The 21,081-nt window shown below is 39.1% G+C and overlaps 2 protein-coding genes across 2 annotated transcripts in view; one reads left to right on the plus strand and one right to left on the minus strand.

The window, feature by feature from the left end:
• The window catches only part of LOC140194180 (uncharacterized), a 70,690-nt gene extending 67,570 nt beyond the window's left edge, over positions 1 to 3,120 (minus strand). The window contains exons 1-2 of the mRNA XM_072251687.1: positions 3,033 to 3,120; positions 1,807 to 1,878 (exon numbers count right to left, since the gene is read on the minus strand). Of these exons, the coding sequence (XP_072107788.1) occupies positions 1,807 to 1,878; positions 3,033 to 3,120 (160 nt within the window). The remainder of the gene's footprint in view (positions 1 to 1,806; positions 1,879 to 3,032) is intronic.
• nt5dc1 (5'-nucleotidase domain containing 1) overlaps positions 1 to 21,081 on the plus strand; it is a 673,759-nt gene that overhangs the window by 139,702 nt on the left and 512,976 nt on the right. The window lies entirely within an intron of this gene.

The following is a 21,081-nucleotide window of genomic DNA, read 5'->3' on the forward strand; positions in this document are numbered from 1 at the left end:
TAGACAGGATTTTCCTTTAAGGAAACCATGCTCAGTTCTGCCTATTTTGTCATATGCCTCCAGGTATTCCATAACCTCAACCTTGACAGTCGACTCCAACAACTTCCCAACCACCAATGTCAAGCTAACAGGTCTGTAATTTGCTTCTTTTTGCTTCCTTGCCCCCTTCTTAAATAGCTGAGTGACATTTGCAATCTTCTAGTCCTCCGGAACCATGCCAGAATCTAATTGACTTTTGAAAGATCATTTCTAATGCCTCCGCAATCTCCACAGCTACTTCCTTCAGAACACCAGGGTGCGCTCCATCTGGTCCGGGAGATTATCTACCCTTATCTACCCTTAGACTATTCAGCTTCCTGAGTACTTTCTCTGTCGTAATTGTGACTGCGCACACTTCTCTTCCCTGCCACCCTTGAGTGTCCGGTATACTACTGATATCTTCCTCAGTGAAAACTGATGCAAAATACTCGTTCAGTTCCTCTGCCATCTCCTTATCTCCCATTACAATTTCTCCAGCGTCACTTTCTATCAGTCCTATATCTACTCTAACCTATCTTTTACTCTTCATATACTTGAAAAAGCTTTTAGTATCCTCTTTGATAAGAGAGAGATGTCACACTGAAGAGGGACCACAGAAAAATGTGAATGTGGGTCAGAATTTTAAAATCACTACGTAGAGGTGAAAAATGAGAAGAACCTTCTTGCATTCTCTAATACTGTAAAGCTTTGCATCAAAAAAAAACTTGAGTTCAGAATCCTGTGTTATTTGGATGGAATTTGGGAGAAAGCAGGCCACTAGAACAGTCAAATTTGCCTCACTCCATCCTCCTACCACCCCACCAGGGATAGGATTCCTCTTGTCCTTACCTACCACCCCACCAGCCTTCGTGTCCAGCACATAATTTTCTGTAACTTTCACTATCTCCAACGGGAACATTGATTTCTCGAACTTCCAATAATGCCCCCTCCTTCTCTGTTCCCCATCCCATTTTCCCTCTCCCACTTCATCTTCATGCCTGCCAATCACCTCTCTCTGGTGCTGTCCTACTTTTTCTTTCTTCTATGCCGTTTTTTCCTCTCCTCTTAGATTTCCCATTCTCCAGCCCTGTATCTCTTTCACCAATCAACTTACCAACTCCTTACCTTACCCCTCACCCCTCACCCCCCCACCCCAGTTTGACCTAACACCTTGTGTTTCTCCCCCTTCCCCCCACCCTCTGACTCTTGACTCCTCATCTTTTCTTTCTCCAGTCCTGCTGAAGGGTCTCAGCCCAAAATGTCAACTGTACTCTTTCCTATAGATGCTGCCTGGCCTGCTGAGTTCCTCAGGCACTTTGTGCGTGTTACTTGGATTTCCAGCATCTGCAGATTTTCTCGTGTTTGTGATTGGATGGCCCCTTGAATATTTGCCTCTTAGGAAACATCCTACTAGCATGTAGTTGGTATGGGAATCTTGTATGTTTCAATAAAATCATAAATTAATCTTCAAACCAAGAAGTTATGCCAATTTAAGTTGCTGTCTCTGTATTGGACAGCTCTGTCATCCTAGGAATTAATTCAATGAATTATTACACATGCAAATGATCTACCACAAGTTTAGCCTTGATGGGTCTGTTTTGTTGATGTGGTCTGCAATCCATAGTTTGTATTATTCCTGCTTTTACATTTTTTTCAAAATATGAAGCAATCCACATTAATACAGCCTCCTAAAAACTCTTCCCTGTCTAATCTAGATATCTTACCTTGAAGTAGAGAAGCTCAATTTTCAATTATAAGCCCTGCTAATAAATATTGAATATAACTTACTTGCAGATTTTGAGTTGCTGTTATGCCCACTGTCTTCTTTGCTTGCTGAATGGTGCAAATTTACTTCATTATCTGTTTTTGAAAACAAGACAAGTTACTATTTTATTTTTTAAATTTTGCTCCATGTTATACAACTTTGGAAGGACTTTTAACACTCCTGATGAATAACAAAATTTTTTTCAGATTTAACTTTCAGAATATCAATATGAAGTAGCTCATTTAGTTGAAAAAGTGGTTATTTTGTTAAGTATAAACAAGTTCTTATGTTCCCAAAACACACACACAAAATGCTGGAACTCAGCAGGCCTGGCAGCATCTATGGAAAAGAGTACAGTCGATGCTTTGGCCTGAGACCCTTCGGCAGGACTGGAGAAAAAAAGATGAGCAGTAGATTTAAATGGTGGGGGAGGGGAGAGATGAATACAAAGCGATAGGTGAAACCGGGAGGGTGAGGGATGAAGTAAAGAGCTGGAAAGTTTATTGGTAAAAGTGATACCGGGCTGGAGAAGGGGGAGTCTGATAGGAGAGGAGAGAAGGTCATGGAAAAAAGAAAATGGGGGAAGAGTGCCAGAGAGAGGCGATAGGCAGTCAAGGAGATAAGCTGAGAGAGGGAAAAAGGGATGGGAAATGGTGAACGAGTAGGGTGGGGGCATTACTGGAAGTTCGAGAAATCGAAGTTCATGCCATCAGGTTGGAGGCTACCCAGATGGAATATAAGGTGTTGTTCCTCCAACCTGAGTCTGGCCTCGTTGTGACAGTAGAGGAGGCCACAGATTCCTCCAACTTGAGTGTGGCCTCATCGCAACAGTAGAGGAAGCCATGGATTCCTTGAATCTGAGTGTGGCCTCATTGCGACAGTCGAGGCAATAGATTTATGTTCCCATTTTTGTTGAGATTTACCGGTAAACTACAGGAAGAAATTTTGACAAATATTAAATCTAAGGATCACACCCTCTCTAATCAAAAGCTCCAGTGTACCAAGAATAAGATAAAGTTGAGATTCTGAGCAGCGTACTCCTGTAATTTTCTGAGTGGTCACCAGGTGGTCTATTTGGTAAAAACACTTAAACCTACTTAGATCATTGCCCATCATCCTTTCCTGTTAAGGGTTGATAGTTCATGGGAGAGTTCAATTGTTCCAGCATCTGCTGTTAGCACCAACTACTACGACTTGCTTCCATGAAAAACCCTTAAGGACAAATAAATGCTTTTTTCCTTTGCATTACCTCCTGCAGTCAAACAATGAATCCAAATTGCAACTTCTGCTCTTTTTACCAACACCTTTTCCTTGAATCCGGACAGAGACCTCTTCATGTAGCCTGTGGGTACATTTCATACTGAACCCCTCCACTCACTCAGAGAGCATAAGACACACCAACATGTTGCCCTTTCTATAGAATGCTACCTGACTTGCAGTGTTTTCGTATTTTCCATTTTTATTCCAGATTTCCAACAGCTGAAACTTACTGATATTCAAGAATTTGGACATCTCTTTAGCATATTAATTTATAAATATTATGCACTGAACCTGATCCAGAGCAGTAAGGTTTTTTCCTCCTAAGTCTTGTCTGCCAAATTTGACATGCATAGTTGGATCTTTTCAGTTTGGGTCAGATACCTGTGCCTATGTGCTCTTATTGATTTGAACTTGATGGCCACATGTAAGCAAGTGTCTATTTTCATTGACAATGTACTTGAGTTTATTTAGTAGAAGTCAAGATAAGGCAAGAAGCTTTTGATCAAGTGTACACTTGAATTGACTTTATTTCCTACATCCTTCACATACATGAGGAGTAAAAATCTTTACGTTACATCCCCATCTAAATGTGCAATGCGCAATTTATAGTAATTTGTAATAATTAGTATGTACAACAGGACAGTCAATATAGCATAGAAATACAATGTATAAGTGTGAACTGATTGGTCTGATGGCCTGGTGGAAGAAGCTGTCCTGAAGTCTGTTGGACCTGGCTTTAATACTGCGGTACCATTTCCTAGATGGGAGCTGCCGGAACAGTTTGTGGTTGGAGTGACTCGGGTCCCCAATGATCCTTCGGGCCCTTTTTATACACCTTTCTTTGTAAATGTCCTGAATCATGGGAAATTCACATCTACAGAGGTGTTGGGCTGTCCGTACCACTCTGCAGAGCCCTGCGATTGAGGGGATTACAGTTCCCATACAGCCAGTCAGGATGTTCTCAATTGTGTAATTGTTTGCTCTTAGACATCAGTTCAAGAGGTTCCCCAGAAATAACAGTTATACCATCAAACAAACTGAACAGTTTATCAATAAAATATTTTCACAGACAGCAAAGCAAAATATAAAAAAAACATGATTTTTAATTTTTAATCACATTGCAGGGTACTAAAATAACATGCCTGATGTATGTAGATGTAGAAAACAATGATCAAAGCAGCACACACAAAATGCTGAAGGAACTCAGTAGGTCAGGCAGCATCTATAAATGATTTGGGTTGCGACCCTTCAGGACTGGTAAATACTCACTGAGTTTTGTATTTTTATGGGGCAGGAAGTTACAAAAAGTACAAGGCAATGACAACTCAGTCATCCATGCCACTGATTGCTTTTCTTAAAATTGTTAATAATAGCATTAACAAAAGTTGTGAATCTGCTATAATATTCTCAGAGAATTGAGGCCCAGTATAAACAGCTGTGCTTTACTTTGATGTTATGCGGAATATCGGTAGCTCGGGTTGGCTATTTGGAAATTTGGTTAATTGCCTAGCTTGGCAAAATGCTTGCAGATGTTTTGGCTGCAATGGAGAAGCCATCATCAGTGCACAGTTTAGGGTGTTGTCTCTTCAGAATGTGGGCTTATATACTCCTCTGGGGTCTGAATGGATATTGATCAGACATTGTGATCTGGTTGGCTGGTTCAAAGCACTGTGAACTGTTTAGCAGTAGAAGATTCTGATTGGCTAGCTTCGAGGGAGGTCCGTTGACTATCCAGATTCCAAATGGACCTCCCTTAAAGCTAGCCAATCAAAATCTTCTACTGCTCAACATTTCACAGGGTTTTGAACCAGCCAGCCAGATCACAACATTAAATCAATATTCATTTGGACTCCAGAGGAGTATATAAGCTAGCATTGTAAGGAGGCAATACTCTCAACTGTACACTGATGATGGCTTCTTGTGTGGAGCCAAAACATCTGTAAACGTTTTGCCAAGCTCGACAATCAAATAAACTTCTAAGTGTTTTAATTAGTTTTATTACTGATTATTTGTGTAAATTACCTTTCCCATTGATGCTAACTTAAAATTCCTAAACCAGGCCATGTTTTCCGTAATTAGACTTATTTGCAAAGAACATAATTTAGCTACTTATTTCAAATAGCACTTCAGTAATATTAATCTTTATTAATAAGGATTTTGATTTAGGATTCTTTTTGCAAAAAGTAGTTAGTTAGGAAAGTAAATCTATAAATTTGCTGAAGATACAGCTATTGCTTGTAGAATCTCAGATGGTGACAAGAAGGCATACATGAGCGAGATATGCTAACCAGTGGAGTGGTGTCGCAGCAACAACCTGGCACCCAACGTCAATAAGACGAAAGAGCTGATTGTGGACCTCAGGAAGGGTAAGATGAAGGAACACATACCAATCCTCATAGAGGGATCAGAAGTGGAGACAGTGAGCAGTTTCAAGTTCCTGGGTGTCAAGATCTCTGAGGAACCTGGTCCCAACATATTGATGCATTTATAAAGAAGGCAAGACAGTGACTATACTTCATTAAGAGTTTGAAGAGATTTGGCATATCAACAAATGCACTCAAAAACTTCTACAAATGTACTGTGGAGAGCATTCTGACAGGCTGCATCACTGTCTGGTATGGGGTGGGGGCTACTGCCCAGGACCAAAAGATACTGCAGAGGGTTGTAAATTTAGTCGGCTCCATCTTGGGTACTAGCCTACAAAGAACCCAGGACATCTCAAGGGGAGGTGTCTTAGAAAGGCAGCATCCACTATTTAAGGACCTTCAGCACCCAGGGCATGCCCTTTTCTCACTGTTACCATCAGGCAGGAGGTACAGAAGCCTGAAGGCACGCACTCAGTGATTCAGGAACAGCTTCTTCCCCTCTGCCATCCGAATCCTAAATGGACATTGAACCCTTGGACACTACCTCACTTTTTTATTATATATTATTTCTGTTTTTTTGCAATTTTTAATCTATTCAATATACGTATATTGTAATTGATTTACTTATTTATTATTATTCTTCTTCTATATTTTGTATTGGTTTGAACTGCTGCTAAGTTAACAAATTTCACGAGACATGCCGGGGATGATAAACCTGATACTGATAAATCATAGTGTAATCTCTAGTTAATTAGACAGCCATGAACTTCCAGATCTCCAGGTCATCACACTGATCATGAAGCCACGTGGCAGTTTTTGAGATACGGCCATCTTCTTGTCAAAGGAAAACATTTGTTCTGGATAAGATAAGGTATGAATACTGCATTTTGTGTCTAGTCACCCTTTCCTGCAAGAATACTATAGTAGTACATGCAAAATGTAGTGTTTCTAAGTCTGGGAAAACTGAGTCTTTAAATCATTAAAAATTAGATGCTACACGCCTCAAATTGAAATGAAATAATAATTCTGGCAGGGCCTTATGAGTTCTTTCATCTTTCACCAAGACATATAATGGCATTTGAGCTGTGTAATGGAGCCTGAATTTTGATTAATTGATACCTCAGGCCAGAGATAAAATTAATGATATAAAATTATAGCTAGATATTCTTAATTATAATCTTTTGGTGGTTTGGTTTTTAACAAAGGACCACTAGAAGTTCAGTATTAAGCATTACTGAGGAAAACTATTTTTGTATATCCTGGTGTTAAGCTGCAATAATTCAGGAGCTTTACTGCACTTTGCTGTGATTTAAATAGTTTATCCCTTTGATTTTTGTCAATTTGTTATTCCAGAATTGAATAAACATTTTTAATAATCTGTTCAAACTTTTTCCTCAAAAATAAATGTCATACAAATTTGTCACCAGTCAATTATCATTAACACTTTATTGTGTTCTGGATAATCTCATTTGTGTAAGGCTGTAAATAATGTCTGTAAAAAAAATTGATCATATAGCTACAATAAGACTACATTGCAAAGTGGTTATTCAGCATGATTATTCTTATTGGTTCGTCAGGGCATGAGGGCCGGAGATTGGGGCCGAGAGGGAAGATGAATCAGCCGTGATGAAATGTCGGAGCAGACTCGATGAGCCAAATCATGGCCTAATTCTACTCCTTTTCGTTATGGTCTTAAGGTCTTAATTAACAGATCTCTGTGAGATTTAGTATCATGTCCCTTGCTTTAAAGTGTTACCATGCCATTCCTGTTCACACTGTATTACAGTTAAGTTTTCACCACAGTATACCACCTTTGTGATTCATATATATCCAGATGGAACTGATAGAAAAGGAATTTGCTCTGATTGCTTTAGAAATACCTATGTGATATATGTTTGATCATTGTTACTTTTTCTGTCACGTTAAACAGTATCTTTTGCAAAGTATTGACAGTTCTGTTCAGATCTATACTTTATACTTTATTGTTGCCAAACAATTGATACTAGAATGTACAGTCATCACAGCAATATTTGATTCTATGCTTCACGTTCCCTGGAGTACAAATCGTTAGTAAATATTAAAAAATCAAATTATAAATCATAAATAGAAAATAGAGAAGGGAAATTAAGGTAGTGCAAAAAAAAAACCGAGAGGCAGGTCCGGATATTTGGAGGGTACGGCCCAGATCCGGGTCAGGATCCGTTCAGCAGTCTTATCACAGTTGGAAAGAAGCTGTTCCCAAATCTGGCCGTATGAGTCTTCAAGCTCCTGAGCCTTCTCCCGGAGGGAAGAGGGACAAAAAATGTGTTGGCTTGGGTGGGTCGTGTCCTTGATTATCCTGGCAGCACTGCTCCGACAACGTGCGGTGTAAAGTGAGTCCAAGGACGGAAGATTGGTTATTTTGCGGTGAGTGCCACTAAAAACGGGATTTCTCTTTGATTGAAGAAGCCCCAAGTATGTGAATGAGAATTGCTGGTGTTTCTTGAGTTTCACTGTGATATCATACTTTTTGAGTCTAGTGGTAGAGCAGTTTCCCCATACTTAAACTGAGGAATTTTATTGGCGCCTCTGAGCCATTTTTGGAACTATGACAGAAAACAAGTGATTGCATTAAATTAAGTGACGTGGAATGGCTGTGAGTGACGAGGATAATATAAACTTATTTTCTAACTGAATTTACTTTAATGTTTTAACTTTTCAGTGCTTTAAGGTGTTTTGTGATCTAATTTTTTTATTTCCAATAATATTTTTATTTAATTGATTTTAAATTTGGATAGCGCCTGGTATGCGATAGTTTTAATAGCAAACTGTTAAAGGCATTTTAGCCCTTCTGTGACAACTGTCTTAAACCCACTTTGCTGCTACTGTTGCACTGGGCCTCACCTCTGTGGATCAGGACCAGCAAGTCAGTATTTTCTGATTCACAAAAAGTAAACTGCCTTTTTATATGGTTCTGGACCATTAAATGGACATTGTTTTTTCTATGAAATTATGCTAGTAATGGAAAATATCGCTCAGTTTTAGTAGGCAGAGCCCTAAAGTGGATCAGGTTAAAATCAAACAAAAATCAAAATAAAAACTTTAAATGGCAATATGAAATGAAAATGGAAAATTCTGGGATAGAGTCAGCAGATTAGGCAGCACCCATGGATAAAGGGATAACTAATGTTACAAATCCAGGACCTTCATCACTCTTCTTTTACACAGAACTCTGTAAGCACCAAGTGAGCCAGCTGGAACCCTACGGCATACATATTTTGTGTTCAAGTTGGCAATGTGTATGTTGAAATGTTTAGGTTTGATTTGGTTTGAGACAGACTCTGCTATGTCAGCCAGGCTCAGTACTTTATCTATGGTTAATTTCTTTGAATGACCAGATTTGTCACTATCATTCCAAACAGATTAATAGCATGATTGATGGTCAGATTAGATATAGAAATGATCCCAGTTCTCTGGTCAAAGTTAATTTTGGGTTAGCTGTATTTGGGTCCAGTTTTAACTTTATTCTTCTAAATTGGATTCTGACTTAAAAATTTGATACAAGAAGTAGCACCTCTGACAATGTAGCATTTCCTTTGTACTGCAGTGGAGTACCTGCCTTTGTAATGTGCTTAAGAATGAGGATAGAACCCACAAGCACCCAACCAAGTGGTATATTTCTATAACACCATAAGATATAGGAGCAGAATTAGGCCATTTGGTCCATCAAGTCTGCTCCTCCATGGCTGATCTAATTTCCCTGTCAGCCTCAATCTCTTGCCTTCTCTGCATATCCCTTCATGCCATGACTAATCAAGAATCTATCAACCTCTGCCTTCAATATACCCAATGACTTGGTCTCCATAGGTGTCATACCATGACCATGTTAATTTTTGTGATCAGAAGGTTACCTGTTTAAGTAAGTGCATAGTGTAGATTTAGCATTTTTAGAGCAGTATTATAGTGTCATGAGACCATGTGCTGAATGGCTCTTTGGACCTGGATCAAATGCTATTACTTTATCTGTAGTTGGTGGGAATTAGTTTCAACTGATCTTATCTTGTAAGTCAATTTATCAGAAGGGAATGCATGCTGCAAATCTACACAAATGACCAGTACTACGCACAAAATGCTGGGTTCCTCCAGCATTTTGCATGTGTTGCTTGGATTTCCAGCATCTGCAGATATTCTCTTGTAAATGACTAGTACTTATGCCTTGCTGGTTGATCAGTTTATAGTGACCTTTTAGTTATTTTTCTCTCTTTTTCCCAAGAGCATTCTACTTGTGGAACACAAAATAAGGCATAAAGCTTAAAATCAAACTACAGTTAAAACGAAGAACAGTGATCAGCTTGCATTGAGATGACAGCTAATTTTGTCATCTTTATCTGCCTATCAGAATAGTTAAACTGTAACCATTCCAAAGAAATATTTAACTATGAGGTATAGACTTACTCCCATAGCTTTTTATATTATAAGCTGGATATACATATCTGATAAGATCAGTTCCATAAACCAGGTTCAGTGGCAGCAACAGCAGAAGTGCACTAATTTCTTTTGAAACCATGTTGCACCTGTAATGTAAAGAAAAAAGCAATATTGAGAAGTGTTAAAGGAAAACATAATTCAAGGATATTGGATTAACAAATTAGTTGAATGGAATGTATTTCTCTCCAGTTTTTACGCAAGCAAAAATGACTCTGATAAACAGTTGCCTTTTTCAAAATTTGCCTAGTATTTCAGTCACATCAATGGAAAGAGGAAAAGTTCAAGAGATTTAGTGATCTAAATCTTTTGATTTGAAAGCCCTTACAAATTGTTTTATTTTGTGTCTCTTATGTGGTGCCCTTCGAAATAATTAATAGTATTTATAATCATATCTGAAAGGTGTTACGTGCCAGGTATGATTTTACAACCTAAGTTTCCCAGAACATTTCTATCTAAGCAAAACGTTGGCAGTCAATAGTTTGGCTGCAGGATTTTGACACATGATCATATTGAGAGTGTTTAAAGGACACGCAATGTAATGCTAATGAAGTTAGTGAACTAAATCCCAGATTTCCATATTCTTCTGCATGTTAACAAAACTCTGAACAAAATTCTAAACAAACATACCAGTGTTTGTGGTCTTCGTGGACTTGCTTCTGTAAAAGTTTCCCAAAAGATTGACCTGGATGAAGAGTAACTTAAGTATACTTTAAAAAGATGAATCCTGTTGTATTTATATAGAGGTGGTTCTACAGCTAATTTCATGGCTCCTCCTGTTAAAATGGAAGCATTAATTAGGAAGTCTGTACTTTTTTTAAAAATATCAAAATGTTGCATCAAGTTAGGGAGTTCCTCGTGGTCAGTGTTGCTTTGCATTCTCTAGGTGTAGTCTTTGGCAATAGCAAATTATTTAATAATCATGCATTTCCATCCTTCTAAAGTCTTGACAACATTAAAGGAAATAGTATTTTTTGATAATTGTGTCTGTTGATTTTTAATATGAACATAAGACCTTAAGACATAGCAGCAGAATTAGGTCATTCAGCCCATGGTCATACTACACTGCAAAGTCTCCTCCAGGAAGCCTACCCTGAAGAAGTTAAAATTTTCCATTCGACGGGAGTTCAGTAAAACCCTCTCTCACTGCTCCTCTTCTGTGATCTCTGCAGCCTTTTGACTCTTCTACCACATGCACCAATCAACTTCCTAACTCTTTGCTTCATCCCTCTCCCTCCAAATTTTATCTGTCACCTTGTGTTTCTCTCTCCCCTTCCCCCACCTTTTAAATCTACTCCTCAGCTCTCTTTCTCCAGTCCTGCTGAAAGGTCTTGGCCCAAAATGTCACTTATACTTGTTCATTGATGCTGCCTGGCCTGCTGAGTTCCTTCAGCATTTTGTGTGTGTTGCTTCGATTTTCAGCATATGCAGATTTTCCCTTGTTTGAGGTCATTAAGTTCATTGGGTCTGATTCACCATTGGATCATGGCTGATTTAGTTTCCCTCAACCCCTTTCTCCTGCCTTCTCACTGTAATCTTTGACCCCCTTACTAATCAAGAAACTCCTAAGGTTCTTGACAAAGAACCCATTAACTACCCCTTTAAATATACCCAGTGACTTGGCCTCCACAGTTATCTATTACAGTGAATTTCAGAGATTTATCACCATCTGCCCAAAAAAATTCCTCCTCATCTGTATTTTAAAGGGACCTCCCTCTATTCCGAGGCCGTGCCCTCTGGTCCTAGACTCTCCTGCTATAGAAAACATCCTTTCCAAGACTTTCATTAGTGAGTAGCTTTCAATCTGATCCACCCCTGTCCCCCTCCATTCTTGAATATAGGCCCAGAGCCATCAAACACACCTCATATGTTAACCTTTTCATTCCTGGAATCATTCTCATCATCCTCCTCTGGGCCCTCTCGAATGCCAGCACACCCTTTCTTAGATAAGGGGTCCAGTAGTGACATCAAACCTTAGGTCGTGTTAGTTGTTAACGTAAATAGTGCACTTTACTGTTTGCTTCGTTGTACATGTGATAAATAAATCATTCTGAATCTGAATCTGTATCTCATCTTCTCTCTAGTGTGCTTGCACCACAGACTGGTAATGATTTTTGAAAATCTGTATCTTGGGGATATCAGAATTTAGTTCTAGAATAAAAAGTAATTATTGATTCTACATGGATGAAGGAACAACAGCATTTTAAAGTAGTAAGAGTTGGAGTTAGAGTCATCATGCTGTACTCTGTGACCTATAATGGTGAAATCACCCATAAATAGAGTGGAATAAGTTACTTGTGCCATGTTAATTTACATAAATATTTAAATTCTGTTCAAAGTTCAAAGTTTAATCTAAATTCTGAATGATTGCAAAGTCTCAGGTATAGACATTAGTTTAATTCTAAAATGGATGGAGTTTGGTGATTACTTTGGATTCATATTAAAGAGTCCATTTTTGAAATTTTGAAATGCTTATAATATTACAAATCGTGATGAAATGCATAATACCAATGGGTCTCCTTTATTGGAGAAAACATGGCATGGTGAGATGTTATGAATTCATATTTCTCTGTAGCTTGGCTAATATACTGAATGTCTTTTTGGAATCTAATTACAGAGATAAATATACTTGATGCATTTCTGAACTGAGTCTCCAGGTTCTGTGGGATATACTGAGTACCCGTTCTAGAGCATGGCGATATGCATCTAGAATTTAAATTTATGTAGTTGCTCCTTTCCCAATTTTGTTTTTTGTATTTTGTCCCACAGGCTATATTATGAAACAAAACACATCCTATTCGTGAGTATCTGGTTAAATTCTGTGCTGGAATGTGTTACTATATACATACCATTGCAGCTTGTTTTTACCTCCTGAACAAATTAAAGACAAGTACATAAAAATGTTGAAAACCAAATGACAGATGAACTGGTACTATTTTACACAAAGTACAGTCTTCATAAAGACTATGCTTCATCCTATTTAGAGCTTAATTTCTCAAGTCTCATGTTCTAGTTTGTGATTTAAAGTTGCAAATTAATGCAAAAACAAATCCAGTTTAATTTAGTGCTCTTAAAAAAAATCTGCACCCTAATTACCATTTAAATTATGTTCTTCTTGTCCCATAATTTAAAATTACATACATAAACTGAAGGTCATAAATGAGAGAGACTTTAAAACACTTTTTATAATGCTGTTTACATTATAAATACATGCTGGTGCTTATGTATTTATGACCGTTTTATTCCATATCCATCTTTTAACCTATTACTTTATTTTTGTATAATTCTTCATTCTTTATAATTGCTGAATGTTTTTTTCTGTTGCATGCCCTGGCCTATACACCACAGCAAATTTCTAATACATACCCTTGTGTTGTGTGAAGTAAAGTAAATTTATTATCAGAGTAAATACATATATGCCTTCATGTACAACCCTAAGATTTATTTTCTTGTGGATATACTCAGCAAACTTATAGAATAGTAACTATAGCAGCATCAATGAAAGATCAAGTAGAGTGCAGAAGACAACAAACTGTGTAAATGCAAATATAAATAAATAACAGTAAATAACGAGATCATGAGATAATGAGATAAAGAGTCCTTAAAGTGAGATCGCTGTTGTGGTAACTTCTCAATGATGGGGGAAGTGAGAGTAGTTATTCCCTTTATTCAGGACCCTGATAGTTGAGGGGTAGAAACCATTCTTGAACTTGGTGGTGCAAGTCCTGAGGCTATTGTACCTTCTACCTGACAAAAGCAGTGAGAAGGGAGCATGACCTGGGTGGGGGGGATCTCTGATGATGGATGATGCTTTCACACGACAGATGTGCTCAATGGTTGGGAGGGCTTTACCTGTGATGTACTGGGCCAAATCCACTACCTTTTGTAGAATTTTCTATTCAAAGGCATTGGTATTTCCTTACCAGGCTATGATGCAGCCAGTCAATATATTCGCCACTATGCATCTATAGAAATTTCTCAATGTTTTAGATGTCATGCCGAATCTCCACAGACTCCTGAGGAATAGGGGTGCTGCCATGCTTTCTTCCAGGACAGGTCCTCTGAAATAGTAACACAGAGGAATTTCCAGTTGCTGACCCTCTCTATCTCTGATCTGCCGATGAGGACTAGCTCATGGACTTCTGATTTCCCTCTCCTGAAGTCTATAATCAGCTCCTTGGTCTTGCTGGATTGAGTGAGAGGTTTTTTTATCATACCACTCAGCGAAGTTTTCATTCTCCCTCCTGTATGCTGATTCATCACCACTTTTGATTCAACCCGCAATAGTGGTGTCATCTGCAAACTTAAATATGGCATTGGAACTGTGCTTAGCCTCACAGTGTAAAGTGAATAGAGTAGAGGGCTAAGCACACAACCCTATGGTGCACCCGTGCTGATGAAGATTGCGGAAGAGATGTTGTTACCAATCCAAACTGACTCCGGTCTACAAGTGAGGAAATCCAGGATCCAAGTGCACAAGGAAGTATTGAGGCCAAGGTCTTGGAGCTTATTGATTAGTTTTGAGGGGATGATAATATTGAATGTTGAGCTATAAAGAGCATCCAGATATATGCATCTTTGTGTGAAGAACCAATGAGATATATCAGTAATATCTGAGTAACATAGTGAATATATTGTTTGATTAAGCATTCTTTGCCATTTAAATAATTCATTATGGGTTATATATTAAACTATGTGAACAGCATATGTCATCATGCCACCACATCATAGACGAATGCCTTGCTAAAAGTAAAGCAAGATTAATGTATAGGAGTTATCCTGCCTCTGTGTTTTTCTTTCAATTAGTTTAATGTTTTAGAGTTACAAGATAATTATATATGAAGCATAAAGTTGATCCTTAAAATACATTAGGATGGTGATACTTAGGTACAGTATTCAGGAAAAAATTGTGTTTATTAATAATAATATAGTTTTTTCAAGAAATAATTGGAACTAAATATTACAGCCTAACTTGGAACAGAATCTTAAAGAAAAGTTCCCATGAGAATCCTGGGTTGTCAGCAAACTACTTCTCCATTGTTGAAGTCTTGCAGCAGACCATAGTTATTGGAACTCTGGCAGAAAATTTGTCTTTGTGGGAGTCCCAAAATATATTTGCACTTGTGTTGAGGTATGCTGATAGTATTGTGCTGAATTGCTGCTGTACCCCAGCGTAATGCAGACCTAAGATTCAACATTGTTTAATGTCATTTCCAGTACACAAATGTAAAGGAAAACAATATAATTGTTATTCCAGATCTGAACCAGCACGTAAAAGCAATAAGATCAAAAAAAACCCACAAAAATAAAAAAAAACAATAAGTATAAGTATATAAGGTACTTTATATACATAGATTAATTGTACATCCATAAAGTGACGCTAGGTACAAGACTGCCTGTACATATGGTGACTGTGTCAGGAAATGATATAGTAGTGGTTGTTGGGGTGTGTAGAGGGATGGGTTGGTAGTTGGAGGTATTGATCAGCTTTACTGCTTGGGGAAAGTAACTGTTTTTGAGTCTGGTGGTCCTGGTGTGGATGCTACGTAGCCTTCTCCCTGATGAGAGTGGGACGAACAGTCCATGAGCAGGATGGGTGGAATCCTTCATGGTGTTGGGATTTTCCAGAGCTTTTCTGTGTATGTATGTCCTTGAATGTGGGTAGGCTAGTGCTGGTGATGCATTGGGCAGTTCTGACTACCCGTTGTAGAGATTTCCTGTCTACTGCAGTACAGCTTCCATACCGTGCAATGATGCCACATGTTAGGATGCTCTCTATTGTGCATCTGTAGAAGGATGGGAGTATTGGTATGCATAGTCCAGCTCTCTTTAGCCTCCTCTGAAAGTGGAGGTATTGGTGAACTCACTTGATTGTGGCTGTCTTATCATTGTTGGTGATGAGCCTTGCCACTGCTGTGTCATTGGTGAATTTGACAATGTGATTACTTGGGTGTGAGCAGTGCACAGCAATGGGCTCAGCTTACAGCCCTGGAAGGGCACCCATGTTGAGGAGTTGTTGTGCATCCTGATTATCTGAGGTCTGTTGGTTAGGAAGTCTGAGACATATTAGGACATCTAACTCTCTACACTTATAATAATATGAACATCATTGCATTGCCGATCGACAGATGACGCATTAGCCACAGCTCTACACACTGTCCTTGCACATCTAGAGAAGAGGGATGCTTATGTGAGAATACTGTTCCTGGACTACAGTTCATCTTTCAACACCATAATTCTCTCCAGGCTCGACAAGAAGCTGAGAGACCTCGGCCTTCACCCTGCCTTGCGTAGCTGGAGCCTGGACTTCTTGTCAGATCGCCGGCAGGTGGTAAGAGTGGGCTCTCTCACCTCTGTCCCTCTGACCCTCTGACCCTCAACACAGGTGCCCCTCAGGGCTGTGTACTAAGCCCCCTCCTCTACTGTCTGTATACGCATGACTGTGTCGCCACCCACAGCTCCAGTCTACTAATTAAATTTGCTGATGACTCTATACTGATTGGCCTAATCTCAAATAATAATGAGGCAGCCTACAGAGAAGAAGTCATCACCCTAACACAGTGGTGTCAAGAAAACAACCTCTCCCTCAATGTCGCAAAAACGAAGGAGCTGGTTGTGGACTACACAAGGAATGGAGAGAGGATAGCCGGAATTGACATCAATGGATCTAGGATTGAGAAGGTGAACAGCTTTAAGTTCCTTGGCATAAAGATCACCGAGGATCTCACATAGTCTGAACATACTGGCTGTGTGGTGAAAAAGACACAACAGTGCCTCTTTCACCTCAGATAGTTGAAGAAGTTCGGTGTGGGCCCTCAAATCTCAAGAACTTTCCGTAGGAGCACAACTGAGAGCATCCTGACTGACTGTATCACTGCCTGGTATGGGAACTGTACTTCCCTCAATAGCAGGACTCTGAAGAGAGTGGTGTGGACAGCCCGGTGCATCTGTAGATGTGAACTTCCCACTATTCAGGACATTTACATTGACAGGTGTTTAAAAAAGCCCAAAGGATAATTGGGTACCAGAGTCACCCCCAACCACAAACTGTTTCAGCTGCTACCATCCAGGAAACAGTACCGCAGCATAAAAGCCGGGACCAACAGGCTCCAGGACAGCTTCTTCCACCAGGCCATCAGACTGTTGAATTCATGCTGACACAACTCTATTTCTAAGTTATGATGACTGTCCTGTTGTACATACTATTTATTATAAATTACTATAAATTGCACATTGCACATTTAGATGGAGAGGTAAGGTAAAGGTTTTTACTCATGTACAGTATATGAAGGATGTAAGTAATAATGTCAATTCAATTTAATTCAGTTCAATTGTTCTGCATTTGAACTACTGTAATATAAGGTAGATACTGGTAGATGGCTTCCAGTTTAAAAATATTAGGCAATCTAATTGTATGAATTAAAGCATTAAGAGGCTGTTATTGCATTTAGTCACGGTTGTGAAGAGAGGTCTCAGCCCTCGGCTCTTTATTCCTCTCCACAGATCCTGTTTGCCCTGTTGAGTTCTTCCAGCACTCTGGATTTCCAGCATCTGCAGAATCTCTTGTGTTTGTAGTTTTCAAGCTAAGATCTCTCTAATAGCACTCAAAATTTTAATCATTAGCTGTTCCGATTTACTAGTTCTAATTGGGTGCACCATCTTTCATTCCTGCTAGGGCACCAGTTGAGCTATCTAGTATGTGGGATTGTGAGGGGTTTTTGTTTTCTTTAAAACACATGGAGTAATCTTTGGTGCTGGAACGGAAATTGAATAAGCAATGAAATCACATCAAGAATGTAGAATTATGCTTACATCATCAGTTCAAGCAAAAATTAGTGGACCTTATTTAGTTGTGCTAATGTTATTATTTAGTCACCTTTAAATATGTAGTACAACTGTAAGTTGTCCCATATCTTATAATTCTAAAAATAAATTGGAAATCACTTAAAATATGTATAAGGCATCCATTAGTCTTGCAAGACCATGGATCTGCACCTGGAAAGTCTTCACTCTTCAGGGCGCAGGCCTGGACAAGGTTGTATAGAAGACCGGCAGTTGCCCATGCTGCAAGTCTCCCCTCTCCACGACACCGATGTTGTCCAAGGGAAGGGCAAGGGCCAATACAGCTTGGCACCGGTGTCGTCACAGAGCACTGTGTGGTTAAGTGCCTTGCTCAAGGAAACAACACGCTACCTTGGCTGGGGCTCGAACTCACAACCTTCAGGTTGCTACTCAAATGCCTTAACCACTTGGCCACATGCCCACACTAAATATATAATGAATGTTGAAATGCATAACTGTATGCCCTAAATAATCAGCTATCTAACGGTAGCGAAAAGTTCAGGTTTGCTAGACACTGAACAGAAAGAAGAAGAAAACAAGGTAGTGTGCATGGGTTTGTGGACCATTCAGAAATCAGAAATCTGATGGTGGATGACAAGAAGCTGTTCTTAAATAATAGAGTGCGGATCTTCAGGCTGCCTTACCTCCTTCCATGGATGGACATGTCCTGGATAGTGAAAGTCGTTAGTAATGGATGCTGCTTCCTTGAGATGCCACTTCTATGGGAGGGGGAAATTGTGCCTCTGATGAAGCTGCTGAACCCACAACCCTCTAGAGTCCTGTCCATTGAAGCTTTCTTACCACGTTGTGATGCAATCATTGAAAATGCTCTAGACCCTGTACATTTATAGAAATTTGCAGTGTGTCTGGATTGCCATGTATCTTCTCAAAAATCTGTATTGTTGTACAGTTCCAACAATGCAATGTAGGAATATGAGTTGTAATATTATTGGAATGTTAAATTCTTAATGACATTGCATTAGCTGTACAGTGGGTTTTCCTTAGTAACTACAGCTGTCAATTAATACTAGTGTAAATTAATGCATTAATTGTATGTGTTAATGGAGAAATGGCATTGCAGTTTCCAAAAGAAGGGTTTATCAATATCTGCCTTTTTGAGGCATCACCTTTTGAAGGTATCTTCAATGATGGGAAGACTAGTCCCCATGATGGAGCTGGTTGAGTTTGCAACTCTTTTCAGCTTTTTCTAATCCTGTGCAGTGGCCCCTCCATACCAGATAGTGTTGCAACCAGTTAGAATGCTCCCCACAGTACGCCTATAGAAATTTGTTAGTCGTTGGTGACATACCAAACATCCTCACTATGTTGGGCCTGGGATAGATCTTCAGAGATGTTGACATCCAGGAACCTGAAACTCCTCATCCTTTCCACTGCTGATCCCTTAATGAGGACTGATGTGTGTTCCCTCGACTTCCCTTTCCTGAAGTCCACAATCAGTTCTTTAGTCTTATAAACAGCAACCTGACATAGTTGATTCAAATCTGAGTGGAGAGTCAGTGAGATTGCATCTGCTGTAGACCTGTTGCGGTGAGTCCAGATCCTTGCTCAGCAGTGAGTTGGTTCTGGCCATGACCGTCCTCTCAAAGCGCTTTATCACAGTGACGTGAGTGCAACTGGGAGATAATTGTTGGAGAAGCTAACTTCACCACATCCCTGGAACCCCAGCTTGTTATGGTCATTGAACCATTAATAAGAAGGTAAAGCAATTGACATATGCACACATACTTAACTGTAGTTATTCAATTTGTCAGAACACTGGTCACAACTCAATTCAAATGAAGCTTGTCTTTATGGGACTTCACCAATACCACTACTGTGTCCTTAAATCAAAAGCGCTTTCTACCATACCATTCTTTGAATCATTTAATTGATTCCTCTAATTTGTTTTATTTTGTGTTAATTTGAATACAGTTCAGTTAGTAATCCAAATCATATAGCATTTGTAGCTTTGGTAATATACACCTTTATTCCTCGCGCAATGGGCGAATTTTCTCATTAGTATGTTATTAGCTCCTCTGAGGACAAATTATCTATAGTAATTAGTTAGGTGTCAATTAAAATAAAAGTTAAAATATCAATTCCTTCCTGTCCCAAGGAAATGTGCTAATGCTGGCAGCAGATAGGCAATGCTGTGTTTTGGATTCATGTTTCTGGCTGCACAGTGCAGTATCTGTTCAGACTATATTTTTCCTACTAATTGCCAATCCTGCATTGACAGTTCAGGATTTCTTTTCAATCCCCTATACTGAATTGATTTCTCTACTATGGTGGCGTATTTTAATTGTCTATTCCTGTAATAGTCTTGTTCACATTTTCAGTGGCAGCCAGTACTCTTGTATCCTGAGACATAAAGCATAACTATGTAACAAATTTGCCTTCGAGGACTTGCATTTCTCACACATTGGGAACACCTCTGGGAATATTTTATGAATCCTTACTTTTGAGTAATGTAGTCTCTGTAGGATTTTATATTGTATTAAACAATGCCTGGCATTAATGGAACAGGAGTTAACATACTCCAAAGCCTCATTCCATATAACCTCCTCTATCTCTGTACCCAATTCCTTTTCCCACTCTTTTTTAATATTATCCAATGTTATATGACACTTGTTTTGTATGGCATCATACAGATAGGCGATGATGTGTTCTGTCCCTAAACATGATCTTAAATGATTATCTAATTTATCAGGTTCTGCCGTCTCAAAACCAGAAAGATGTGATCTTATATAGTGTCTTAGTTGGAGATACCTGTAAAAATGACTCTTTTGCAATCCGAATTTGTCCTGGAGCTGCCAAAATGATGCAAAAATCCCTTGTATGTATAAGTCTCCAACTCTGCGTATCTCTAATTCTTGCCATGCATCAAAGGCCCCATCTATACATGAAGGGCTAAAGAGGGGTTCGCTGATATAGGTACAAGAAAAGATAATGTTCTGAGTTTCAAATGGTTCCCCATTTGTCTCCACATCTGTATGGTGCTATGGATAATAGGATTGCCTCTATAACAGGTTTTATTTAACTGAATAGGGGACATAATGATTGCCCGTATGGAGTATGGTAGGCAATCCTCACGCTCCATCTCCAGCCATCCAGGAAGTACAACAGTATCATCTATCCAGTATGCTATATGGCTAATGTTAGCAGCCCAGTAATAAAAAATAAAGTTGGGTGGTGCCAGCCCCCCACTGGTCTTATTTTTGCAGAGATGTTCTTTCCTAATTCGATGGGCTTTCTAATTCCATATAAAAGGTAGAATTATCGAATCTAATCCTTTAAAAAAGGTTTTGGTAAGATAGAGGGACAGGTTCTGAAATAGATAGGGCAGTTGGGGAAGAAAGATCATCT

The sequence above is a fragment of the Mobula birostris genome, chromosome 2 (genome assembly GCF_030028105.1).
Source record: "Mobula birostris isolate sMobBir1 chromosome 2, sMobBir1.hap1, whole genome shotgun sequence".
NCBI lineage: Eukaryota > Metazoa > Chordata > Chondrichthyes > Myliobatiformes > Myliobatidae > Mobula > Mobula birostris.